Source organism: Rhincodon typus, chromosome 16 (assembly GCF_021869965.1).
Source record: "Rhincodon typus isolate 14 chromosome 16, sRhiTyp1.1, whole genome shotgun sequence".
NCBI classification, from domain to species: domain Eukaryota; kingdom Metazoa; phylum Chordata; class Chondrichthyes; order Orectolobiformes; family Rhincodontidae; genus Rhincodon; species Rhincodon typus.
This window is the reverse complement of record NC_063347.1, coordinates 22,640,562-22,668,327: the sequence shown is the minus strand read 5'-3', so window position 1 is coordinate 22,668,327 and position 27,766 is coordinate 22,640,562. Positions and strand designations below refer to the sequence as shown.

The 27,766-nt window shown below is 36.3% G+C and overlaps 2 protein-coding genes across 2 annotated transcripts in view; one reads left to right on the top strand and one right to left on the bottom strand.

Moving 5' to 3' along the window:
* The window catches only part of acad9 (acyl-CoA dehydrogenase family, member 9), a 46,870-nt gene extending 30,074 nt beyond the window's left edge, over window positions 1–16,796 (top strand). Inside the window, exons 8-15 of the mRNA XM_048606718.1 lie at window positions 1,287–1,406; window positions 2,116–2,244; window positions 5,752–5,831; window positions 7,582–7,708; window positions 9,179–9,256; window positions 12,148–12,276; window positions 15,401–15,473; window positions 16,681–16,796. Coding sequence (XP_048462675.1) covers window positions 1,287–1,406; window positions 2,116–2,244; window positions 5,752–5,831; window positions 7,582–7,708; window positions 9,179–9,256; window positions 12,148–12,276; window positions 15,401–15,473; window positions 16,681–16,781 — 837 coding nt within the window. The 3' untranslated portion in view covers window positions 16,782–16,796. The remainder of the gene's footprint in view (window positions 1–1,286; window positions 1,407–2,115; window positions 2,245–5,751; window positions 5,832–7,581; window positions 7,709–9,178; window positions 9,257–12,147; window positions 12,277–15,400; window positions 15,474–16,680) is intronic.
* Window positions 16,797–17,111: 315 nt separating this feature from the next.
* Window positions 17,112–27,766, bottom strand: part of cfap92 (cilia and flagella associated protein 92 (putative)) — a 59,597-nt gene continuing 48,942 nt past the window's right edge. Inside the window, exons 15-18 of the mRNA XM_048606717.1 lie at window positions 25,590–25,734; window positions 23,477–23,670; window positions 18,066–18,247; window positions 17,112–17,226 (exon numbers count right to left, since the gene is read on the bottom strand). Coding sequence (XP_048462674.1) covers window positions 17,112–17,226; window positions 18,066–18,247; window positions 23,477–23,670; window positions 25,590–25,734 — 636 coding nt within the window. The remainder of the gene's footprint in view (window positions 17,227–18,065; window positions 18,248–23,476; window positions 23,671–25,589; window positions 25,735–27,766) is intronic.

Genomic DNA, 27,766 nt, shown 5'->3' with positions numbered 1-27,766 from the left:
GCGGAGGCGGAAGCAGCGGAAAAACTGTTCAATGTCCAAACATGAGTTGTATTTGTCGATGTTTGGGTGGAGGGGGACAAAGGTGAGTCCTTTACTGAGGACTGACCGTTCGTCCTCAGTAAGGGGTAGGTCTGGGGGGATGGTGAAGACCCAGCAGGGCTGGGTGCTACAGTCTCCTCTGGAGCTGCTGGCTGTGGAGGTGGTGGGTATGAGTGTAGCAGTGTATGCCATCTGTAACATACCATTGTAGCAAGTTGCCACAAGTCCTTCAACACCTTTCAGCCCTGCAACCTCTACCTCAGAGAAGGCCAAAGACTGCATTCACATTGGCACATCACCATCTGCAGGTTTCCTTTCAAGTCTATCACAATCCTGACTTGGAACTGTATCACCATGCTTTTATTGTCGCTGGGTCAAAATCGTGAAAGTTCCAGGTACCTTTGCAGAGAAAGTCAGATTAACTGCAGTAAAATACAAGTTGAAAACACCATTTGACTTATCAAAGGTCTCGTGGGCAATATATATTTTAATGTATCTAGAATGGGCCAAAAGCTTACTCCCTAATTGTCATTTGATCCTTCCTTGATTCTCCCATTTGCCCAGCTCTTACCCACTTAAAGTGAAATCATCAGACTCTGCATTTTAATTGGACCCCAACTCATCCTTCTGTTTAAATTTTGAGAGAAAGAAAAAGAAAGATCTTGCATTCTTCAGTACCTCCTACATCCCAGGACCTCAAACTATTTCCCAACTCAAAATTAATTACTTTACATGGTTTGTGTCGGCACCAGAGACCTGTAGTCAATGGGTGTTGTAAGATGATTTATTTCTCATAAATACATTTTGAATTTGAATCATTCTACAATATGCAGCAAAACTTGGAACTCTTTCAACCATCTTGGGATTGAGATACTTGATTACAATACCTTTAATAATTAATAATATAAACTTGAAACAAACAATAGCAAACTGCTGGAGAAACTCAGCAGGGCTGGCAACAACTGTGAAGAGGAAACAGCATTAATGTTTTGAGTTCAGTGACACTTTTTCAGAACTTTGTCAGAAAAGTGATTGCAACTTGTGCTTTTTTCAGCAATTCTCAAATACCTGTAGTTCTTGAGTCAATTGTTTGAATTTTTGAGCTAATTTTCGACTCCATGATTTAAGCTGATTCATAATGTTTTGCTATTTTGATCAGTAAGATGATGTGTTTTGGTTGTCCACAGATGATATAAGTTAGTTTACAAGACAGTTTTCATGTATCGTACAGTTGGGGTTTCTTTTAGGAAAAGTTTACGCTGATGGCGATGCAAGCATATGTAATGGAGAGCATGGCTTACTTGACTGCAGGAATGATGGACCGTCCAGGAGAGCCAGATTGTTCTGTAGAAGCAGCCATGGTGAAGGTAGTGAACTAAAATTTGACATTACTTTTATGAAACATCTTTAGATTATGTTCCATTTGTGATTCGTGGCATTTGAGCAGGAAGAGGAACAAGTTATATAAAAAGTGTTATTTTATTTCAGGGCTAATTTAGATGTGCAAACCTTTGTATTTAATTTTACCATGTCAATAACCAGAAATAATGTGGAGACCTGTAAAATGTCAACTGCATGTAAGGTCAAGATACGAACTGTATTACTGGATTGAACAACTGTGGATGTGATTAAAAAGATCCTTGCCAGGCCCCAAGCAAAGTCTGGGATTTAGGAAAAACATTGCCTACCATTTTCCAGTCAGCGGCCAGTCACAGAACATGACATTTTCTAGCTTGTAAAAACAAAATATTGTATTGTGGTGTTGCTGTTTTGTAATACATTTATTACAAGCAGATAATTGAGTATGTATGCAGTGTGATGTAGCATTGCTTCCTGTATGTGCTATATTGAATGAGTGTCCTGCCATTAGTTTTGAATTGAACAAATTCCACAAAGGGCTATCGTAGTAATTTTGTTACTTTTTATTATAATTACAATTTCTTCTAAATGTCATCAAACTGCAATAACTTTAAAAAACTTCAAAATTTCTTGCTGCTCTGTGTAACTAGTATTGTAGTCATGTACACAGTGTGTCTTAATTTGGATGATTCCTAACTGAGTCAGTACTTTGGTCAGATTTACAGTTCTGAGGGTGCCTGGATATGCATCAGTGAGGCTCTGCAGATTCTGGGAGGCCTTGGCTATATGAAAGATTATCCATATGAGCGATTTCTCAGGGATAGCCGAATTCTTCTGATTTTTGAGGTAAGCTAAATGTTCATCAGATTGGATGCAATGCTTAGTAATTGACACTTGACCATGGTTGCAAAATGAAGATTGTGTACATTTTTATTAAAGAACCTTTTCATCAGATATAGGGTAAAAGTTGTAACATTAATGGATGTTACCAACAGATGCATTGAATTGAGTGGCTGCTTAGATTTTTAAATTTGATTGGGTAAGGAGGTCTTTAAACATGCATTTCAGATATTAACATCAATTAACTTTGTTTGCTTTATCACTGTCTGTAGCAGATATATTTACAGTTTCAAAGATGTATCACCAACAAGTCTTCAGACAAATCTGCTAAAGAATTTTCAAGTCAGTGTTGTGACTGTGAAGAACTTCAATTTTGCCTTTTTAAAATATAAGACAAACATTTCTCTCATCTCAAAGATCAAGCACTTTTTTTCCAAAAAGAACTGGCAGCTAAAATCGCTACAATTCATAAATAAATATCTACTGTTGAGAAATATAGTGCCCTCCATTAATTCATTGAACATGCTTATAATGCATGGTAGAAACGCGGGTGCTGTAAAACTGTACAGATTTGTCCTATAATGAAATGCTTCTGGTATAAATGCAACAAACTGCCCTCATCTCTTTTAAAACAGAGATTTCTTATTCTTAAACAGTGTCCCCCACAAGAGAAACCATCCTTGTGGTATCCGCCAAATCCAGTCCCCACAGGATCTGATGTGTTTCAACTAGACCGCCTCTCATTCTTCTAAACTCCAATAGATACAGGCCTAACCTGTGGATCTGATGTGCTTCAATTAGACCGCCCTAAGATAAGCCCTACATCCCAGGAATGTACATATTACTTCATACGTGGTCTCACTAAGCCTGGTACAGCTCCATTAAAACTTCCCTACTCTTGTATTCCATATGCCATTCACCCTTGTAATAGACAACATTCCATTCATCTTCCAAATAACTGGCTTTACCTCCATACTAACTTTGTGATTGATGCACCAGACTCCTCTGCAGTCTCTCTATTTACATTATATACTGCTTTTTATTCTTCCTGTCAAAATGGGCAAGTATGTATTTACCCACAATATACTCCCATATGTCAACTTTTTGCCCATTCCCGTAATCTGTGTATCTATTTTCAGATTCTCTTATCTCCTCTTGGCAACTTAGGTACCTACCTATCCTGATGTAATCAGCAGCAATACTTACCATAAATTTGTTCCCCTCATCCAAATCATTGATATAAATTGTAAGTAGTTGACAACTCAGTACTGATTCCTGTGGCGCTCCCCTGGTTACAGCTTACCAACCCAAAATTGCCTCATGTATTCCTTGTCTCTGCCTCCTGTTGACTAATCAATCTTTTATTCATGCAATTCTGTAACCTCTGAAGAGGTTATGACTTAAGAGTCATCCTGGACTGTTTTCTGTTTCATGATAGCATTTGCAGTCCCAGTCACTAGAACTGTCTTTCACAGCAGCAGAGAGAGAAGCTGTTCAGCATCACAGTGATACAGTGACAGCTCTGATGGAGGTTATGAGATGCATTATTGTGACTATGCACACACCGACTGCTGATGTCACGGCTGTTTTTGGCGGTGTTCAAAAAGACAGGCGGAGTCTTGCAATTGTTCAGAAATCTGTAACTCCAACAGAGTATTGGGACTTAATTGGACTGAAGGGTCTGTTTCCCTGCTGTACAGCTCTGTGACTCTGTGATGAGATGTCACTCTGTGCGAGTGACACACTTGCTCTCTCTCTATTGGGATGATAGTGTTCATGTTTTCTCTATGACTGTTCTGCCAGTGCCCTTGCTGTTGGCTCCTGGATATCCGGTCCAGACTGCTGCCACTCATGCCAAAATAAACCTGGGGTTACTTGAGGAATTCTATAAGTTCACTTGCACTTTTTTCCCATTGAGTGTCAGTAGTCTTCTGCCAGCCATCTGAGTAGGATGTGGTAAAGCACCTGTGAAGTGAGCACGAAGGACATGCACAAGGCTGATTTAATTCATTTCTGCTTAGACAGGTCTGTTTTTTGATGAAGCTGTCATGGCACATTTATTGCAGCTTTTATTGCAGGATCTTAACTGAAGTGATGCTATGATAAAGGATTCCATCAAGATGGGGCATAATGGAGCCATGTTGGTGAAGGGGCAGTCACCTTATAGAAACAGAGTCTGAGCAGATGCTCTTAGAGATCCTGACTGGAGAACAAGAGTTCTATCTGTGTATTTAATCTCACTTCAACTTTTTATTTTATTCTTTTTCTTTCTCCTTTTCCTCCCGTTTTGTCACACAAGATGATCTGTGGAAAACTAGGGGTACTCTGCATTCTCGTGATGTTGAGCTTGTGGAACACGCAGCAAACATTAATTTGGAGACTTGTTCAGTTGACAATTGTACCAAACTGATGGCTACTGGGACATATTCACTGTCATCCCATCCTGCTTGGGATGAATTGGTCATATGAAATGACTGCCCTTTGCACCCCGTGGCAGCACCAGCCTGACCCTGATGCAAGGCTGGAGGATCTTTTAAAGAAAGTGGTATGGTTCCATGACCCCTCCTCGTTGAATTTGATTCATCACCTGATTGCTTCTAATAAGGTAGAAATACAGGAAGTGATGAGTAAGATCTTCTGTGCTGCCTCCTCCTGACTTTCTTTGCAGAATCTCTTTCTGTCACCTCCACTTCATTTATAGGTCATGTTGTAAAGCCAGAAATACTGCAGCTACATCCCTTGCAATCAAAACCTCTTCCCTCCCTGAATGGAAACATTAAATCACCAAAGACATCAAAAAAATAAACCACAGTGTGTACTTCAATAGTAGAAAGTTTTTCCGCTTGCAAGACAGATGGCTGACTCATTAAATAGCACTTGCATGGTGTCTGTAGTGTATGTTTTCAGCTGAGAGTGATCACTACGTGCATACACTGAATGCATGGCCCTAGTTATCAATATGAGCATCAAATCAGCTGGAATGACATCTTGACAGCAAGATCTGACCACTCCTAACATCTCAGCATACACATGGCAGTCTCTGCTAGTGCCCTTCCCAACTTAGGGTGCTGTAAGGAGCTTGCTGGAAGTGGCTAGTGGCATATGCCGTTCAATGTCTTTGTGTTTTGTCGATGAGTGGAGGTTAATATTTCAAATGCACATTACAAAATCTCAATTTCAATAAATATCTTGTTGATGAAAATATAAATCTCTGAAATGGCATAATATGCATGTTGAACATTTACAGAAATTAATATAAGCATCACTCAATGAGAGCAATAGCATGGCTAAAGTGTTGGTAGCAGTATCAAATTGCAGAATGTCCACCCATCTGGGAATGGAGCGTGAATAGACAAAATATCAAGTATAAATAAGTGTACAATTAAAATTTTTAATTGTTACTCTACTAGTTGAAGTATAAAACGTATCTTGTAAGAGTTTTTTTAAACATTTTATGGGATTGATTCTACAATGCTTGGCTGTATTGATTTCATTTTTTCCCATGTATTGCAGGGGACTAATGAAATTCTCCGGATGTACGTAGCCTTGACTGGTTTGCAGCATGCAGGAAAGGTCCTTACCGAGAAAATAAAGTATGTGGACCTTAAGAATTTTTCACTTTGTCTTAAAGATCCTCCTTTTTAAACAACATCCCAAAAATAATCTATACTTCTCCAGATGCTGAGAGTTGGCAGTTCAGAATTTGTTGCACCCACCACACATTGACACAACCATGAATGATGTTACGTCGACCTTTGACTCTAGTTTACTGAACTTTGATCCTAGTGTTATTATTCTTTATTATACGAATTTTAAACTTGTGTTTATTAGCTTTACCAATATTCTGTGATAAAAGGAAATTGAAACTGATTCAAAGTGTGTTTTAACTTATAATTGATGAACATTTAAAACTGGTACAAATCATGAAATAAAGTGAAACTTGCTGGATAAGGGCCAGCTTGAGATATAATAAAACACAGGTTGAATTTTGAACCTGACAGAAGCTAAAACTGGAACTTTGTGGTATTAAGTTACAAAATATGATAATGTAACAAAGATTAAAATTTTTGTGAAAGAGTTGAATAGCATTGGTGCAATTCTTGGATGACAATTCTGTTCAGAATTCAGGAAATCTATATCAAATCAAAATGTAAGGTTGGTAAAGTAAGGATTGAGGGTAAACAGGCTACATACTTGAAGTTTTCATTGTATAATTCAGGTGTTACTTTGACACATTCACAGATTGAGGAAATTCAGTATTTCCAATGTCTTGAATATGTTGAAGTTGTACACTCTGTCACAGAAGAGTGGGACGAAGGAAGCTGCTGCCTACAAAGAAGAGTGTGTTCTTTCATATCTTTTTTTTGAGAAGTGTGAAAATTTTCTTTCCCTTAGATTTTTCGGACCCATTGTAGAAACTCTAGAGTTTAAGTACCTATCCTCACTGATATCCAGTTGCATTATTATTGATCAAAGCAAAAGACCATAAATGAAAATGTTGAGCATTTAATGTGGTTAACTGCTTTATCATATTTCAAAGTTACATAATAGTACCATAGACTGTATGCTTAAAACAAGAAGCAAACCACAGACTTAAAATTTAATAAGGTCATGCATGTTTCTCTTTCCTATAGATTAATTCCCTGAACTGTTCAATTAATAACTTTAGATTCCAGTAATTGTTCCATCATATTTGAAGTTTTAATGAAGTTGTTTCTTTTGGGATAAAATTAACAATGTGCACTTTGGCTTCTATTCGGAAGGCTGAGAATGATGCCTTGCTACAGAATTGAAAAGCATACCTACCTCCGATCTTTGATGCACAAGGACATGAATTATGAGCAGCTCAAGCATGCTGTGTCAATTGATAAGATCACAGCTGTTCTGATTGTGACCTCAACTTCCCTTTCCTGTCTGTCCCCCCCTTAACTCTTGAGTGCTGATCTATCTAACTCGGCCTTCAGTGACCCAGCCGCTCAATGCTGCCTGCGAAATAGAAGTGTACAAACGAAGCAACCCTCTTAGAGAAAACATTATCTTCCCCTTACTGTTAAAGGGAGATCCCTAATGTTCAAACTCTGTACCCTGGTTCCAGACTCACTCACCACCACCACCCTCAAGGGGAAATTAGTTCTCCCAGCAAACATCATCCTCAACCAGCACCACTGGACAAAATTGATCTGTTGGTTGCCCATCCCATTCCAGTTTGTAGACACCCAGCTTGCAAGATCTTTGTGCACTCTCTCTGTTACATGCATAATAGTATAACTTTAAATTTATTGGCACTGAAGTTTGATTTATTTCTGTTTAACGTTTTGTCACGGTTTTTGTACTTCCTTTCAGAGCGATGAAGAGAGGAAACATTGGAGTTGTGTTGGAGCTTTTAGGAAAAAGATTAGGAAGTACTTTTTTCAAAGAAGTGGATTATGGTCTCACTGGCAAAAATGGTGTTGTGCATCCTAGTTTGAAGGTACTTATCCCTATAAAATTACCATTGCTGATCTCTATGTAAAACAGATAAATTACTTTCCAAAATTTTCCATTTGTCATCTCAGTAATTAATGGGACCAGATATTCAGCAGTCGCTTTGCATCTTGAGAGAAGCATGCAGATCTCCGTCAAAGATTTTCATGTGAGCACCCAGATAAACCAGCTGATGATAAATGAACTGTATTTTGAACTTAAACTTGAACTTCAACGTAGTTTCACAGAATGGTTGCAACACAGGAGGAGATGATTTGACCCCTTGTGCCTATGCTGGGCTGCTTAAAAAACAGTTCAGCTACTCTCACTCCTCGAACCTTTTTCCATTGCCCTGCAATTGTTTTTTCTCTTGGCTTTCCCTTTTGAAAGCCATGACTGAATCTGCCTCCACCAAATCTTGGATACATTCTAAATCCTAACTTTCAGGCTCATATACTAACCACAGCTCACATGCTTGCATCATTTCCTTAGGTGCAGCAGACATCCTAATATTCCAGCATTGTATTCATCACAGGTAGTATTAAGGCAGAGTGCCTGGTGACCCAATTGTGTCAGCCAGTGTGTGAGAGGCAGGACCGTGCTGGCAATCTCCCTACCACTTCCACTATGCTAATAGTAAATTTTCATCATGCAGTTGGCTAAAATGTAAGATACTATATTTTAGAAGTTCCATGCGATGCCCTGGCTATTGCTAATGTGCACCTAAACATTTTTGATTTGGATAAATAGAAACACAATGGTGATTTTTGGGGGAGAATTGTTTTGCCTCCTGTATGTCATGTGATCAGATTGTGGAGAACTGGTCTGCAATATTATTACATGATAATATATGATATTATAAATCACTTTTCGGAGATTTTCCTGTTTTACGTATATGGAAGTTTCTTTTGTGAAGGTTGATTTGAAGTCTTCCTTACATGCCGATTGGTTTCTACATACGGTGGGCATCCAGCTGACTCAAAGAAAGTAACCAATATTTGGAACAGAGTAGCACCTATTCTAGAAATAAGATGCATTATATTGTAGAATTTGAATTATCTGATTTTATTTTTCCACATGGTTACATTCTGCTAAGATCACTTTTCACTAACTTGATTAGACTTTTTAATGAAGCAACACGTAGTAGATAGAAACAATGCAACAAAGCGTGTGCACGTATTTGATAAAATATCACATATTAAACTTGTTACAAAACTGAAGACCATCAGACAGAAAAAAGATAGCAGTATGGTAGCTTGGATACAAAACTCATCAAGGTATAGAAAATAGAATATTTTCCACAGGCCTTGACATCTTTCCTAAAATGTCATGCTGGAAATTCACCACGCTATTTGGTTGAGACCTAATCAGTGTTTTCTAAAAGTTTGGCATGTCACCCTTTTTGTGATTAAGGGAGATAGAGACAGTAAAGTTGTGAACATAAATTCAAGTATTTCCTTTAATATTTGTCCTACAGGACAGTGCCAAAAAATTGGAGGAGAATGTGTATTATTTGGGAAGCACGGTGGAAAACCTATTGTACAGATACGGCAAGGTAATTAGGACATTTGAACTTATTCTGAACAATGTACTTGTGGCAGGAAACTATTTAAGAGCAAAGCTATGTTTATGTGGGACACCATCAAGTGAAACATTTATTATGATATTAAATGATACAAAACCCAATTCGTTGAATAAGTGCAGCATTTTTATGTTGGGATAGGTACTTTAAGAAAAAATGTTTACAACTTGGTTTTGGCATGAAAGATTTGTTATTTAGAACCACAATCTATATTTACTTATTTGATTATAAATACAAGTGTAGGAATTTACAATTGAGAGTGTTGATTTTTGAAAAGTGATAGCAGTTTAAAAAAAATGTTAAAATTGTACAGGCAGGAAGAGTACACATAAATAGATGCTTGCATGCGAAATATTTATATTTCGTAAAGTACTTTTAGTTGCTTTGGGAAAAGTCAGAAAGCACTTTTTTTAAGCAAAAGAGAACATGCCTTTATGAAGAATAGATATCTTTATAGAGAATATGCCTCTTAAAAATGAAGTTTGAATGATGTGATAGATGGCCCTTGTCCTCCTTATCTACTTTACCATGTGTCATTATTATTTTGAGGTATATTTTGGTTTACAGTATGCCCAGTTTGATTGTTTAGTGCTCAAAGTTCACTACAGCAATTATATAGTCCATTTCAATTCTGTGGAATACTGGACTTCAGGTTTTGTTCATTTAGGTCTTGATTAAGAGAATAATTCCTGCAAAGAAAACTGCAAGTGTAGAGAAAATAGGCGTGAATGGGAAACTGACCAGTTCAGGGCAGACTACTTATAAGGAGCAAATGGCATGAAGAGAAATCAGTAAGAGAGCCACAACCAGAAAAAGAATGAGCAGGCATTAGACTCTGATGGAAATAAATCAGGAATTTGTGACAAAGGCCAGCATGTTAAACTACCTGTGTAGTATAAAGTGTTATAAAATGTGTATAAACCAACAGACTGTCTTAACAAGTATTGCATCCTGAAAAAAACGTACTGGTGACAGTCTTTACAATCTGTAATAATCTTGATCTAGGTGTTGGGGGAGCTGTCTGGACACTTATGAATGATGAAGATTTGTACTCGTATTAAAAAACCGTGAATGAGAAGGAGAAAGGCACATTGCACCTGGATGTATCCTGTCATAACAACAGGACAAAGCTATCAGAGGTAGCGCCACATTAATAGGAAGGAGTAACCCTGGAGTCCTCAACATTGACTCAGGATCCTATGAAGTCTCATGCCATCAGATTAGACTGTTCAAGGAAATGTCATTCCCACCTACCAGCCCTCCTGGTCGATGAACTTTTACTACCTCAAGTTGAACACGATTTGAAAACAACAGTGTGGCAAGGGCACAGAATTTATTCTGGTTAGGCTGTGTCAATGGCCATCACTGCGAGTGGCTTGGTTACTCCGCTGTTGACCAAGCTAGTTGAGTCCTGAAGGGCATAGCTGCTACACAGGGTCTGTGGCAGACGGTGAGGTAACAATCACAGGAAGTGCATTCATGACCCCATCTATAGAATAGAATCCCTATGGTCTGGAAGCAGGCCATTTTGGCCCCTCAAGTCCACACTGACCCTCTGAAGAGTATCCCACCCAGAATCATCCCCTACATTATCCCTGGACACTATGGGCAATTTAGCACGGCTAATCCACTTGTACATGTTTGAACATGCTTATCAATCTACTTGACACGGATGCTTCTGTCCATCCAAGTATTAGCAGGAGGGATCATCACACAGTCCTTGTGGAGACAAAGTCTCATCTTCAGATTGAGGATGCCCTCCAGCATGTATGTTGTATGACAGTATCAGCATGCTACATAGGATAGATTTCAAAAGGATCAAAACTCAAAAGTGGGCATCCATGAGGAACTGTGGGCCATCATAAGCAGAATTGCATTCAATCATAAATCGTAACTTCATAGCCTAGCATTTCCCACTTTCATTACCAGCAAGGCAGGGAAACAACTCTTGTTCACTGAAGAATGCAGGAAGGCTTACCTAAAACTGATGTCAGCCTGCTGAAGCTAAAACACAGGATACGAATTAGGAGCAGGGGTAGACTGTTGAGCCCTTCAAACCTGCACCGCCATTCAATAAGATCGTGGCTGATCTGATTGTAACATTGAATCTGCATTCTGCCTACCCTGATATTCTTTCAGCCATTTGCTTAACAAAAATCTATCTACCTTTGCCTTACCAATATTCAGCGACTCTGCTCCCATCACCTTTTCTGGAAGAGTGTTCCAAAGATTGTATTGTCTCCACAGATGCTGCCAGATCTTGTGTTTCTCCAGCAATTTTTTTTTTCTTTGTGGAAGAATCATAGGTGTTACAGTGTATAGTTGCAAGAGGTTTACCATAAGTCAGCAAAGCAATTGCAGAAGCAAACAAAATAATAGGATGCATAGCTAGGATCCAATCAATATAATACAAAAACAGTATAGTTTTCCTATGCATTATTTTGCTTTGATTTTATCTGGAATACTGTCTCTTGTTATGGTCTCCTCACGTGGCATGAGAAGTGGTTAGGGGGTAAGGTACAAGGTTGGATCTAGTTTAAAAAGTGCTTCTTTATCACAGTAATTTGGAGAACTTTGGTCATTTCTGTTAGTTGAGTGTTGGCTTTAGGAAACTTTGTTTGTGGTTAAGCTAATAAAATAATTTGATTCTATGCACGTGTATGAATGATCTGATTTGAATAGTTAGAGAGGATATGTTGCATTATTATAAAGAGTAACTAATTATGAAAAACAAGATGTCTGTTTACTTTTCATGGAGTACTTTTTCATATTTAACTAAACAGCGTTAAAGACTGAAACAAGCAAACCTTTGCTACATTTCTGTTGAGGTTTCTCATAAAAATATTGTGCCTCTTCCTCTTCAGACAATAGTAGAAGAACAACTGGTAGTGAAAAGAGTGGCTGATATTCTTATAAACATTTATGCGATGACGGCAGTTATCTCAAGAGCTAGTCGCTCTATCAGCATTGGCCTTTGCAATCATGACCATGAGGTAGGTCCATACTATCTTTGCAATGAAAGTCAGTCCTTTTAAATCACAGAGACTATTTGGATTATATTCAATTCCTGAAATTCTGACACCAAAACCTTATTTTCATTAAATAAATTAAATATTTAAAATTACAATATAAACTAATTGTGTGAAATTTTACTTTTAGCAAGACAGTCTTCAAGACTAAGAAGAAAATAAGTTCTGAAAAATCGGGCAAAAAATAAATCTTTTCTGTGTTTCAACAGTTACTGAATGAATCCAGATTAAATCTCTTGGGAGAAGAAAATCCCTTGTCAATAAAGTTCACATTAAGCCACCAGCCATATCTAACTATTACAGATGGTCTATTGCTAAAACTGAACTAGTTTTCTCATTGTTCTGATTCGAAATATTTTTAATTATAACCAGGTTATGATCTGCCAGAGATGAAATGGGTTGTGAAATCAATTTTAAAATTGTGAAGGAATAAGTAATTAAATCACAGGGAAGAAGGACAGAGAGGAAAATTAAAACCCTGTGAATATATTGGGCCTAAAAAACTTAGCTTTTTCCCTTGTAATTGTTAAGTGTTTTCCCTTTTGAATAGAACAAAATCCCCACAGTGTGGAAATATGCCCTTCAGCCCAACAAGTCCACACCAACCCTCCGAGGAGCATCCCACCCAGACCCATCCCCCTATCCCTTTTCCCTGTAACCCACCTAATCTGCACATCCCTGAACACTATTGCCAATTTAACATGGCCAGGTCCACCTAATCTGCACATTTTTGGACCGTAGGAGGAAACCGGAGCACCCAGCAGAAACCCACGCAGACACCGGGAGAATGTGCAAACTCCACATAGACAGTTACCTGAGGCGGAAATCGAACCCCGGTCCTTGGTGCTGTGAGGCAACAGTGCTAACCACTGAGCCACTGTGCTGCAATTTCTCTTCCATTCTTAATTTGCTTGCAATGACAATTACTGTCTGCTCAAAAGTAACCTGGTCTTAAATTCTTCTCTGTATAGATTGTCTCTAGGAAGTGAACAGTAGGCTAGCCTGGAATAAATTATTCAATATTTTGTTTTGTTAATTTACATACAGCAATTATTGGCTTCTGCTGAATGTGTCCCCCAACTGGGCTGGCAAGAAATTTCAATTCAGTATGGCACTCAGGTGAGGCAGGGGTAGAATTCCTGATGTAAAACAAATTTTGAAGAGTTTATAGATCAGTGTGAACACCCCTCCCTCACATTCCAACACAACTGTATTATTGTAGCCCAAGAAATTATTAGCTTGATTTAACAATGATTATATTCCATATATTTCATTTATTTCCTGCAATTGCCTATGTGGCACATGAAATATGAATTAAAATATTCTACATTTTTGAAGCAACATTACATCTTTCTACTCTTTGTACGGTTCTTCCTAAATCATTACTGTCTATTATCAGTTCTTCCTTTATGAAATTCACCGCAATTATGCATTTTCCTACTGATACTACTTTTTATTTTTGATTCACTACATCACCTTCTCTGCAATTGACTGATGATTGAGTTTTCGTGCTGATTTGTAAGAAATGGACCAATCCCAAGATACCACTGCATTGGTAGTTGTTCAGTGGGCTTCTCTTTCAAATTCAACTGCTAAACAGAATGTGGACTGGTGTGTGTGTGTGAGACTATGTGTTTAAGTAATGGTGCTATATTGTTGGACTAAGAAGTCTTAATCGGTGAAGTCTGTGCCTTCAGGATACATTACAGACAAATTATAGTATGCAATTCATAATTATATAGTCATTTGGTAATTAAGTATTGCTGAAGAAAAGATATTTTGTTGAAACTATTTATCTTGCATTCATAAAGACAATTCAGAGTAAGTACCAAAGTAAAGCAAAAAATATATATTGTACAAAAAGAGGGTGCTGTTTGATTAGCAAGTGGACTCTGATAGGGACATTGACGTGGACATGAAATTATTCATGATACGCAGCATGAAATTATTTAATCAGGGCAACAGTCATTCTGCAGAATGGCTTTGATGAAGGCTATTTCAACATCAAGTTTACACAATGAACAAAAACCTGTTTACAAGTTTGTCAAGAAGGCCCATCTTGTATCATGTGGTACTGTAGGGATTCAAACTGTACATCTTGACCAATGAAAGTTGTTTAGTGGTAGACAGTAGTAGAGTAACCACCCCAGGTGATTCCTCAACTAGAACATTACGGGAGCAGCGTATCCCTTTGACTATTCACAATGAGCAAGATACTGACTACAAGACTAAAACTTTAGCAAAGTTTCATTTTCTTTTTAATACTCCAACTAAGTGAGCTGATAATGACTTTTTTTGTTAAGCCTACAACGTTCTTCTGTTTTTTTTTTAACTGCCATTTTACTTCAGTTAATTTTAAATGCCTGGTTGATTTTCTGTTGATTAAATGATGAGTATTTTATCCATAGTTTATTCTAGTCCTCCTCATACAGCAGATAACTAAAGGAATCAATGGCGTGTCATACTCGGTTCCCTTCTTACATTTGAATAGTTGTGCATGTTAGAATTTGTTATACTTCCAAATAATTAATCTATTCAAATGATTACAAACTGTACTGGTGTCCAATCAGATTCACGAAAGAAATGACTGCCTATGCTAATTTCTAAAATTAAATGTTTTAAAGAATTGTTTTTATTTAATAACCCGGTATGATTTTTAAACACACGTTCCAAAATAAAACAGATTTTAACTTTCAGGAGATTGATCATAGATGTAAGATTGCAAAGAATCAGCTAAAGCAAAAACTGCATTCATCACGGGTGTACTTACCAGCCATAAACATAGTTTCTGTCACAATGCTGGTTCAAATGGAAGTTACTATCTAGTCCATGTTTTGGATTTCTTTTGAAAAACTATGCAAATATTTTCAATAACAAATTTAAACTCTTGTTTGTTTGATATTTAGTTTGCAGTGGCTGCATGAGTTAAATTCAGTATCTCTGTTGAATTGTGTGCTTCCTTCATTTTTAAAAGCATGCTTTAATGCTTTCCACAGGAGTAATAGAGAGACAGACAGACAGCATCTGCTTCCTTTTTGGTTTGACATTATTTCCTTAAGGCTTTTCCAGATGTTCTCTGTCTCACCAGGTTTTACTTGCCAACACCTTTTGCTCTGAGGCCTATTTCCGGAATAATTACCTTTTGGCTCAACTACAGAAAAGTGAGTTATTTCATTAATTAATTGGTAATTGCTGTTAAGAAGTGACTGTCAATTTTATGTGCATAAAACAGACTTTGGCATTTTGTTATAAAACAAAAATCTGTAATCTGTGATATAATTTGGGAGCTTCCAATGGCAAAATATAAACAGAATGTAAAACTAATATCCCATTTTAAGAGAAAATAAGCTATACCAGATTTTGATTGGCTGATTTGTGACCGGTGTCCCTTGTGCATGAAGTATCCAATGTAACTGTGCTGTAAAATGAATGGACTTAGCATTTATTATGATGGGAGGGAGAAAATCATAGTGCAAGTTTCCTAGTTTCCATCACTTGTATCAGCTGGAAAACTATAGAAGGTGAAAAGTAGTAATGAACAGTAAAATTTAACATTTCATTGTGCATTACATAAAGGTGAAAACATTAGGAGAATTGCTTGAAACCCAAAGCATTCTTTTCATTCCTTCCCATTCTGCCCAGTTTAAAAATAAACACCTCCCTGGCAGAGGGATCTGAAGTGTCTTATTTCTTCTCAAAGCAATTGTATTTTATATCCTTGTTATTGAAACCAGTCATTGCTAAATTGCAGGATGACCTGCTGTGTTCTCAATCTCTGCAGCAGAATATCAATCCAAACAAATACTATGAAATGTCAGGTGAGTTGAGACATGCAGTAATGTAGGTGGGTCTTAGTTATAGTGCAGATCTGCTTTTGGATATTCTTCTTGAGTTAAATATAACACTGCGGTTTGCAGACAGTCTGGTTCAGCCTCAAACAGCTACCAGGAAGAAGGGTAAACATATTGATGAGAGATCAGTATTGAATTTCAGTTAAGTAGTCTGGTAATTTAGTGACAGCAGAGAGGGTGTCAAGTGTTGGTAGCAATGTAGAGCTCGGTGTCATCATGCGTATGTGGAAGTTATTGCATTTTCAGATGATATTGCCATGGGGATGTAGGTGAGAAATAGGAGGTCCAACAGTATCTTGTTGAGGACAGCAAACATAAATGTATGTGAAGGGAAGATAAACCACTTGTGGAGATTCTCAAGCTACAATTAATTAAGAATGGAACCAGTTGAGTACAATAGCATCCACCTGGATGATGAAGAGTTCTTTGATGATGATGATGCTATCAATTGTAACATAAACTGGAATCAGCTACACTTCTCCCTAATATATTTGCAATTTTTGTTTTTATCATTTAGATTCTTCTGAAAACCTTGATGACAGCATTAAGAAAATAGCACAGCAGGTGCTGGAAAAGAGAGCATACATTTGCTCACATCCACTTGATCGAACATTTTAGAACATATATGATCTTAAACTAACTATAGTTTTCTAAGTGTGTGCATATTAACATGGATATTAATGCCAGAGAGTAAAACTGAAGTAAAATTAGAATTCAACTGTAAAGTAATGAAATACTTTATAAAGTCTCTTTTGCAATATTTTTCAGCATTTATGTTCACTATTAACAAGACTGAAGCAATTCTACAAATTTACTTAAGTGGTAGAAATGATTGAAATTCATCACGGCTGTAATCAAATGCAGCAGATATCAGTTTTATCAATGAGATGTACAAAAATAGTCAAACAATCAGGTCAGCTGCATGTGCATTTCTGTTTTTGGAGTGGATTAGAGTACTTCTGTGGCAGGCTTGTTTGTTTGGAACAGGTGGGTCTTCTCCATTTCCTCGTTTAGTGGATTGAGTTTAGGATTGTAAATAAGCGTATGCTTATTGCAGTATACACTGAAGAAAGAAAATGTAAAAATGGGTTAATATGAACAATGCAAAATTAATAAAGTGTGGTATTACTATGAGCTAAAGAAATCACTAAAGTTTCCATCTCGAGATTAAGACTTTTAACTAAACTGGGAGATGAGAGAAATAGGAGACTGAACTGCAGTGACTGCATATGACGTCATAATGTAACACCTCTGGATCTGAGACCAGTGTTAAACTATCTTTCATTTATAAAGGATAAAGACTTTCTCCCTGGTTGTATAGCTCTTTAATTTTTTTCCACTGATTATAAACTGTTGGCCTCTACTGGTATCTGTTAAGACCAATTAGTGGTAGGGTCTGATCAATTAACTCGTACCTGATTGCTTCCTGAGAAGCTGCCATCACTGTTCATTAAATCCCAGCTGAAAAGAATTTGAAGTTCCTTCACTTGCTGGATAAATATCCTGGAACTTCTTTCTTAACAGCAATACTCTACCAGGTGGATTGCAGTGGTTCAAAATTGTCGCTCAACACCACTTTATGATAATTAGGATGAACAAAACTGACTTAGTGATCCCGTATCCCTTGAAATAATATTTATTTTAAAAACTGACTTTTTACTCTGTTTTCCCATGGGCCTATTCTATAGGCAAATATTCAATCTGAAATTTCTCCCATTAGCAGTGCAATGTTATAGCTAGTGTTTTCATAACTTAGCTTAACTTTGTCTCTAAGTACCATTAATGAGGTTGCATGAATTACATGTAGGTTTCAAAAGTTGAACCAGTTAAGTTTGTAATATTGTTATAATGTTTCAAATCAATTTTACCAAAGTATCAATATTATAGTCATGGTTCTCTTACTTGAAATCATTTCCTTTGAGATCAGCAAACTTCTTGTGCTCCATGTCATACCGAGGAATTATGTTCGCATTTATTTTCCAGCTACGGTTATCATTTAAACCAGGGGCAAACCCTTTGGTGACTTCTGACTGATGTGGGGATTTACATCTTATCAAATTTCCAACATCTGAGTAAGTTGTATGCTAGGCAAAAATAATACACAAATGAATTTAAACTTTAATCATAAAATTGAATGCAAGCTTTTAAAAAGTACTGCATGCATTAGCAGTTCTGAGCTCAGGGGAACATTGATAAACTGTGGAGACTTCCAGAAGTGTGTGTTCCACAATTCAATATCCAATAATTAATCCAGTATTTGTCTTGATTCAAACTTATGTTCATCACTATCCACATTGATAATATGGATCTCAACAGTTGCTTCTATTAACACCTTCAGGATAGAAAAAAAACTTTATGAAGCCAGGCCCAAAAGGAAAATACCAACAATTAGAATGTAGAAGTTGATTTTTGGAGGAGAATATGGGAGATATTCAAGAGTAATGCTTAGGCAGCTAAAGATACAATGGTGTGATGGAGAGCAAGGCAAGTAGAAATGGCCAGAATCAGGAATGGAAGAGTACAATAGTTAGTTGTGGAACAGGATTAAGCCACAGATTGGGGAAGGACAAGATTACAAGAATTTAATCATGAGTACTGTCACTTTAAATTTGTTTCTTGGGAACCAGTTGAATGAGTGATAGTTATTCCAAGACTAGGATGTAGGCAGGATAGTTTTGGATAAGCTGATGATTATGAAAAGTGGAGGCTTGGAGGCCAGTTAGGACTTCATTGAAGTTATGGAATCTTGAGATGAGAAAACAAAATGGATGAGTGTTTCAGCTGTAGGTGGCTGAAGCAGTGTGGAAATCAGCAACATTTATTGCAGCAAAATTTAGATGGCACTGGTACTGGAGAGCATGTAGGGTCAGAAGTTTGGCTTGGAGTAAAGTGGAAGGATACAGTCTGATAAAGTAGGTATTTTCTAATCAACCTATTTATATATGGAACAGGTGGGACTTAAACCTCCAGGGTCAGCGATATTTCCAAATATTTCTGACAGCAACAAGAGATGAACATGTAGTTTATACAGAATTAGGAATCAGATTATTTTGAGGAGGTTGATGATGATTCTGAAGGAAGAAGTATTCATCTACAATCTAACGTAAGCTAGCATTGATAGCCAGGGAGGATTGTGGGTCAGTAGTTTATCAGAAATGGAAGCTAGGAGGCAAGTGATCACTCCAGTGAATCAGATGAGCTTGGAGAAAACATGAAGGGAAACAACACACTATAAATAGACAGGTATATAATTAGTGCATGGAGGAGTTTGGGGAAGGTTTAGCTTTGTGGGGAAAGATGAAGGATATTACTAATCCAGTGACAAAAACATATGTATTGTGATAATGTGAAAAAGTGGCCACGAGACTGGCCTGAATTTTGTAGTTGCCTTTCAGATTTTTATACAAAGTAAAAACATTTTTTAAAATGCTCACTGCTGTCTTGTATTGTTAAAAAGTGGATATTAATAACCTTCAAATAGTTAAATATCAGTAGGTGTAGTGCTAGCAATTTCTGACACAGCAGGTACTATGCGAAATGGCTGCATAAGCCACTCCAAGAGCAGTTAGGGATGGCTAAGAAAAAGCTTTGTCAGCAATGTCCACATTCCATGAATGAAGAACGTAAAGAAACTCGTCTCATTGAATTGGCTTAATCACTATATATTAGATAATTGTAAAAGCACTGGAAAAATGATTTGCAAAAAGATTAGTTTTGACATTTTCCATTTGCATGTTTTCGTTCCTTAATGACACATTTCACTGATATGTGAAAATGATAATGAAACAAGGTCGATATTCCTTAGACTAATGCAGAGAAAAGGATATATCATAACCCTATGTTTTTCAAGACAGCAAAACATTAAAGAAATTAATCCTGTGGAAGATAGCAATTTAAACAATGAGCTGCTGTGGTTAGACATTTTTAATGTGTTTGGGTTAGGTCTGTGATAACCTCTTGGGGGGAAAAAAAGCTATTTTACAAAGATTAAAAATGAGGTGTGAAAACAGAACAGTATGTGATGATTTGAGTCAACTAACTGGGAAAATCAAATTGAATGAATCTGATTTAGCAATTATAATGTGTTATTACTGTCTTGTGAAACCTCTTTAAAAAGCTATAAGAAGCAATATCTAGCTTAGTTTGATAGTGGTGAATGACCCAAATAACAACAGCAAATAGATATTGTTGAACCCATCAGGGTCAGCAATCCTAAAATGGTCAAGTTCTAAATAGTCTCATTTAAAATACAGTCGATTAGAAATATATAATTATATATAGAGATCTGTTTGACACCAATGAATGTGCATAATATTAAGATGTGAACATTAAAAGAAAAATTGTACTTTGAATCACCATTGTAAAATACCACTTTTGTAATATACTTGTTTGTTAAAATTGTATGTTTAATTGGTATTTTTATCTACATGCTGATTACTGCACACTATATTAATATAACATTTACATAAAAGTTGCACTTCATTTTATGCTTGTCTTTTCCTGTGACCTGATATGCTCCTTCATTAAAATAAATATTTAATTGATATTTGTAACTAGCTTTAAAGACATTTCTGCTAACGCAAATGCTTCTTGGAGTCAGCAAGCACACCAATTACATATTCACATATAAGGGAACCAAACAGCTTATGTACTGTGAAGGGTGGGAGAAGGTTGATCAATACTTGGTGTAGAATCAGAGCTGAGCCTGTAAGGGAAACGTAGATAGGACCAATAGTACAAACCAAGAATTCAATTCACAATAGACTGTCAAGTTATTCAGAAACTTGAAAATGTTACATGATGAATATCTGGATGAGCAATGATGTGGGGGTCATTACATGAGCAAATATACTAATACATTCATTCAATTGCAATAAAGGCAGAATTGAAAATCCACCGAAGGTGATGTGGCGTGGGAAAGAGAGGCATAAAATAGTTGATATAGTAACTGATATTTGTCCTAGATATTTCTAGGAAACACGTGAGTGATATGTAATCGAAACAGCATTAACCCAACCACAATTAATGGCTTCAATTTAAGTTTAGTTAAAAGGGATCAATATTAATTGAAGGTCCTAAGATCGATACTATCACTATTCATCCCAGAGTACTAATACACCAATAGATTTGAGAGCTTGGTGATCATAATGAAGTTGAATGAATGCTGACAAGTTCCAAGTACCCTGGAAACTGACTGTGAAGTATATTTTCAAAAAAGATGACAAAACTGTTACTGTTACTAAAAGTTATGGAGTTGAATTGACTATCTTAATTTTTTTTGGTGAAATAAAATCTCCAATAGACTAAATTGATCAAATTTCAGGCTACCAAGATTGCCAATAAAGACTTGTCAAAGTAAATCTTGAAAGGTTACCAGCCTATGGTCATTGCAGGATTCTGAATTAAAATCTACAAATGAATGAAGAATTTTCTTGAAGAACAGAAAGATACAATTGTTAAATGAGTTACAGTGCTGTTTAATGCAGTTTTGTAGGAATTGCTTCTTGGACACATTTCCAATTTATACAAACATTGGAATCAGAAACTCTGTCATCGAGGTGAGGCAATTCTGAAGAAGCAACTTGCAAACTGAAAAATGAGTGGAACAACAGTCAACGTGGACAAATGTAAAGAAGTCCAGTTAAGGAATGCAAAAATCAGCAAAGTAACTTGAATATTGAAATACATAGTCAAAACTCTAAGGTAGAGGAAATCATGATCAAATAGTATCATATCAGACACAACTTGAGTACTCAGTGTTCCAGACTACATTTAATCCATGAATACAGTCTCCAGGCCAACTCCCTGTATAAAGGAATGAAGGAATGGACTGTTTTGACACAAAATATGGACCCATATATTGAAAACTAGACAGGTTCAAACCAATATAAGAAAATTTTAGGCTTGATGTTTGTGTAACGAGCAGATTTGCATAGATTCCCAAATACAAGAGGAAGAAAAAATGTGGGAATTAAAAACAAACAACTGGACACCTTGATGAGTGAATGGAGCACTATACAGAATTTTTAGATCGATAAACCAAGGTCGACTAAACATTAAGCTGGTTCACAATATAAATGATACCATAATCTAAGAATATCTATACAAACGTGTAAAAGAACATGTTGAAGGAAAACACAGCAGTCAATTATAAACAGCAAGGTTTGCAAACTACCATTAAATGGGTGATCAAATAATTTATTGAATTGACAATGGCACCAAAAGATCTTAACTCTTCAAATGTGCCATGAAATCTTTTACATTCGCATGAAAGCATACAACCTTCTGACTCAAAGTCAAGAGTGTTTGTTACCACTAAACCAAGGCATGTTATCTTCATAGGTGTTATTGTTTCCTTGCCACCAGAAACAACTGAGCATTTTTTTTTATTTTCTGTCTACTGTCCTTGTATTAAAATGCCTTGAGTTTGAGAAAAAGCAAGCACTTTCTCCCCTTACTGAAAATAATTTTTGTTAGCAAACAAATTTTCTTTTCTTAATTAAATTGACTTTAAGTAGGGACAACTAATGAGTGTTTGGCACAGATCATTCTATTCTTTTTAGGGAAACAATGGATAAATATTTAAAGTGTGGAGTGAGTTGGTTACGGAGTGAGATCAGGTTAAGTTTTGCATTAACTTAGCACTGTAAAAAGCCCAGCTGCCTCCTGTGTTGTAACCTTGTATAATTTTGTGTAATTGTTTTCCTTGGTTAATTTCAGAGCTGGAGTTTGTGAACATGCATTACTAAGCCACACATTTTTAGTCGTTTTCATTTCACAGATTAACTCAAAGTAAGCGTAGATAATTAATGATTTAGTGATGTATGTGTTCATTTTGTGGAAACAACTTGAACAAAATATTGGTGTTATGCTTGAAAACATTACATCATTACACCATGTTTAGTAACAGATGATGGCAGGGGGCAGGGTGGAATGTCAGCTGACCTTTTTCCTTAACTGGTTAGGTTGGTATCATACTAATTCTAGGAGATGTAAATTTCAGGATTTTGGTGCACATGGACTATGTAATGGCTTGAAAGTAAATCTGAACTTTATATAAAAAAAAGTGTGCTAGAAACAGATTAAGACAACAAGCAAGTTCATATATAGAGATCTGTTTGACACCAATGAATGTGCATAATATTAAGATGATAAGTGAATATTAAAAGAAAAATTATACTTTGAATCACCATTGTAAAATACCATTTTTATAATATACTTGTTTGTTAAAATTGTATGTTTAATTGGTTATTTTTTATCTACATACAGAACTTTCAATAAATGATGCTTTATATAATCTATATATACAGTACCTGTAAAATGGAAATGGGTTGCTTGAGGGAGGCTATCACAGACTTATCCACTTGTGTGCTTGCTTCTGGCCGAGTCGTCTGTAATTCAGTTTTTTTAAGATTGCAGCATTTGTTCTTGTTTACTAAAAGTTTCGAACGCCAGTCCTCATAATCTTTGTAAATAGTTTCAAGTTGTTCAGCTTTTAAAGTATCACCTGGAGTACAGAATTTTGTGCAGTGTGGGTTTTTTTGTTGTTGTAAATATAACTATCATTCTATATGAAAATACCAGACTTAAATGAAACATGCTTTCTCGTACAATTGTGATGTCTTTCGCAACTAGACCTTTGCTACCACTGAAGTACATATGATTTCTTGGGAAAAGCATAAAGCCAAAGGAACTAAAAACAAAACTGAAAGAACTGCAGATGCTGTAAGTCAGGAACAAAAATAGAAGTTGCTGGAAAAACTCAGCAGGTCTGGCAGCATCTGTAAAGAAAAATCAGTTAATGTTTCAGGTCTGGTGAACACCAGGAGTAACAGTGAAATTAATGTCTGTGTACTAGAAGAAAGATTGGAGCAGAAATCCTGTTCCAAAAACAGAAGTTGCAGGAAAAGCTCAGCAGGTCTGACAGCATCTCTGAAGAAAAAAAATCAGAGTTAACCTTTCAGGTCGGGGACTCTTCCTCAGAAATGTTAACTCTGATTTCTCTTCACAAATGCTGCCAGGCCTGCTGAGCTTTTCCTGCAACTTTTGTTTTTAAGCCATAAGAACTAATGTTTTACATACTTCATAGGATGGAAGATATTTATAATTGAAGAAATAGCACAAAAATGCAAAAATTTTTGTAGAGCGGACAATTCACTGAACTGCATAATTGATGGTTAAATGCTCAACTTAGATACTGCTCCACAAATTATTCTTCACAGCACCATGTGATTTGGCATGAGAACATTCCATAAGGAAAATGGATTTAGGACTTGCTGTATTTAAACTTATAGGTACTGTTAAATGCCTTGACATTCTTCTGTTATAATTTTCCTTGAACAGAAATTTAGTACGGATTTACATTGACAGGGCTATGATTTCACTAAAAGAAACTATGTAATATAAAATCCCACTTTTCAGGCATCAATTTTAAATTTACTAAGTTCCAGTAAATGTGAGTCAGTCATTTTTAGTTAAATATCTGTGATTTTAATTGTAAATTGCAAATGTTCATGGATGTGATTTATATAAAACATGACTTTTTTTTTCTCCTTCTCCAACCATAGCTTTTACTACTATAACATGAATATTTCACAGTCAAATTTGGCCGATAACTCATGGGAAGAAGTCTGATGAGCAAAATAAAACTTTTTGCTACTGCTGTGCAAGTTCAGAACAAAGAGACGTAGTCTTATAATCAGAGCCTAGCTATTCAGGAGAAATGTTAGGAAAGCATATAAACCGTGCTTACTTATAGATTTCTCTCCTAAGAAAATAACAGATGCTAGGTCAATTAATAATTTTAAATGTGAAATTGATCAATTTTTGCTAGACAAGATTATTTAAAGGATGTGGAATTATGGCAGATTAATGCAGTCAGGATACAGATTGACCAGAGTCTCATTGAACAACTGAAGAGGCTCAAGCACCTGAACGGCCCACTAATCATAGTATAGTTAATGTAAAATGCAAGAGTGGCAGCATTTCTTCTTTAGGTTGCTGACCCACAAACCAAGTTTACACTTAGGTGGCAAAAATTAAAAAAAGTCTACTCCATTAACTCTGAAATAGCATAGTCAAACAGTTATATACAAACATGATGCATTTGTCTCAGATTCCTGTCTCCTAATTTAGCAGAAACATTACTATATTCAAAATAAACCAATTGGTATCTGTATAAAATTACTGGAGAGAAAAGTTTCAGTTGAGGCACTAAGCATTTGTACACCGGAAACCTACAAACTGATGTTTAAGTTTTTTTAATTTAAGAAAAAAATCTTATTTCCAGTTATGGAACTTCAGCACTGCTATGCTTTTCTGCATTTCTTTTGTTTCTCTTGAGAGTTAAGTATTCACAATCTCACTATGCAAATTTTTTAGTGAGATTCAGTATTTTTATTTTATTACAATTACTAAAGCATATACCTGCCAAATGAATACTGACTGGGGTTGGTTCATAAGTTAACTTCTTGTATAATTCAAAATCTTTATGTCTTTCACTCCATTTCCATCTGCCACGTGGAAGGATTGGTTTAAATAGGTTTCCATACAGAATATGTTCCTTCCAAGCCTAGAAGAAAGAAGTGTTCATACTGTCAACAGGAATAACAAAATGATACTGTGAATTATGCATGTGGTGTATTGGATATGCATGTAGAAGGGAGATCCAAGGATAGACTGAATACATTTTCAGGTCTAATTGGAATAAATCAAATGAGCCATGATCTGGTCCAGGCTTTGTGCAATTCTGCTGGCTCAGACATAGAAGGCTAGGGGTGGGTGGTGGGGTTCATATGGTCTACAATGCCTGTGCTAGCACCTCACCACAGTTATCTTTAATGTATTTTTTCTTCAAGTGTTTATCTAACTTCCTTCCACGATGTCATAATTGGCAAAGCTATAACATCACTTATTCCATACTTTCAAAAATCCTGGTTGGGAAAAAAAATGACATTATTTATTTCCTTTATACTTCAAGCACTAATCCTGGTTTTAATTTATCAACAGTTCACCGATCATTGAAAATAAATTCTCAACATTTCCTGTCAATGACTGAATGCTATTTGTAAAGCTTTCTTAAATATCTTCTTCTAATTAATATAGAGTCATAGAGCTGTACAGCATGGAAATAGACCCTTCGGTCCAACTTGCCCATGGCGACCAGATATCCTTAATTTATCTAGTCCCATTTGCCAGCAGTGGCTCTGTATCTCTCTAAACTCTTCCTATTCATACAGCCATCTAGATGTTTTTCTAAATGTATTTGTACCACCACCACTTCCTCTGGCAGCTCATTCCATACACACACCCCACTCTGTGTGAAAAAGTTGACCATTAGGTCCCTTTTAAGTCTTTCCCCTCTCACCTTAAATCTATGCCCTCTAGTTTTGGACTCTCCTTATGTCTTTTTATGATTATGTCTTCCTATCCAATAATGTTTCTGTTTTGAATTTCCCTATGTATAGGGTGTAGGCATAGAATACAAAAGCAAGGAAGTTGTGTTAAAGCTGTATAAAATACTGGTTTGGCCTCAACTGGAGTATTGCATTGAAATCTGCAAGCTACACCTTAGCAAAGATGTGAAAGCATTAGAGAAGGTGCACAAAAGCTATACGAGAGTTCAATTACATAAAAAGATTGTGTAAGTTGGAGAAGATTGAGAAGAGATTGACAGATGCTCAAAATCATGAGTCTGGACAAAATAGATGAGGTGAATTTATTCCCATTGAAAGGATTGAGAAGGCATACATTTAAAGTAATTAACCAAAGAAACAATGGCAACAAGATGATTTTTTTCATGCAACAATTGGTTACAGTCAGGAATGCAGTGCCTGATAGTGTATTTATTTGGGGCTTTCAAAGAGGAATTGGATCCTTTATTGAAAAGGAAAACACTGCAGGGGAATAGTATTGTTGCCAATTGTTTTAGGAGGGAAGACACAGACATGACAAGATTTAAGACAGCGTTTTAAACAGTGAGAAGTTTGTATCTGCATTTCTTTTCCATCCAATATCGAACCCTCATAATTTCATGTACTTCACAATTTGCAGCATTTTAATCTTTCCTTCCATGCACTTATAAAATCTGTTTATATACAATAGGAGAGTTCTAACACAATCAACTGAAATATTTATGTATCATCTTGTTTTTAATGGTTTAAATTACATGTTCCATATAAGTGAAATGACAGTCATGTATCAAACCTTGTTTAGGTCAAATAAATTACTTTAAGTTCCAAAAAATGGGAATGTAAGGTAATGGAAAATCATGGGAATATTTGTTGTTCATATATTGCTTCACTCACATTTCAAAAGTGGCTTGATTAGTTATTGAGTGATTTTTGTTCTTGTTTGTCCTACAAAATAGTAATACAGCATAGAAACAGGCCCTTCAGCCCACCATGTCTATGCTGACCAACAAACACCAAGCCATACTAATCCCATTCACATGTACCAGGTCCGTAACCTATTATGCCTAATAGGCATTTTAAGTGCTCATTCAGATGCTCCTTAAGCATTGCAAGAGTACCTGCCTCTATTACCCTCTGTCAGTGTGTTCTATATTTCTACCACAATCTGAGTGAAAACATTTTTCCTCTGAT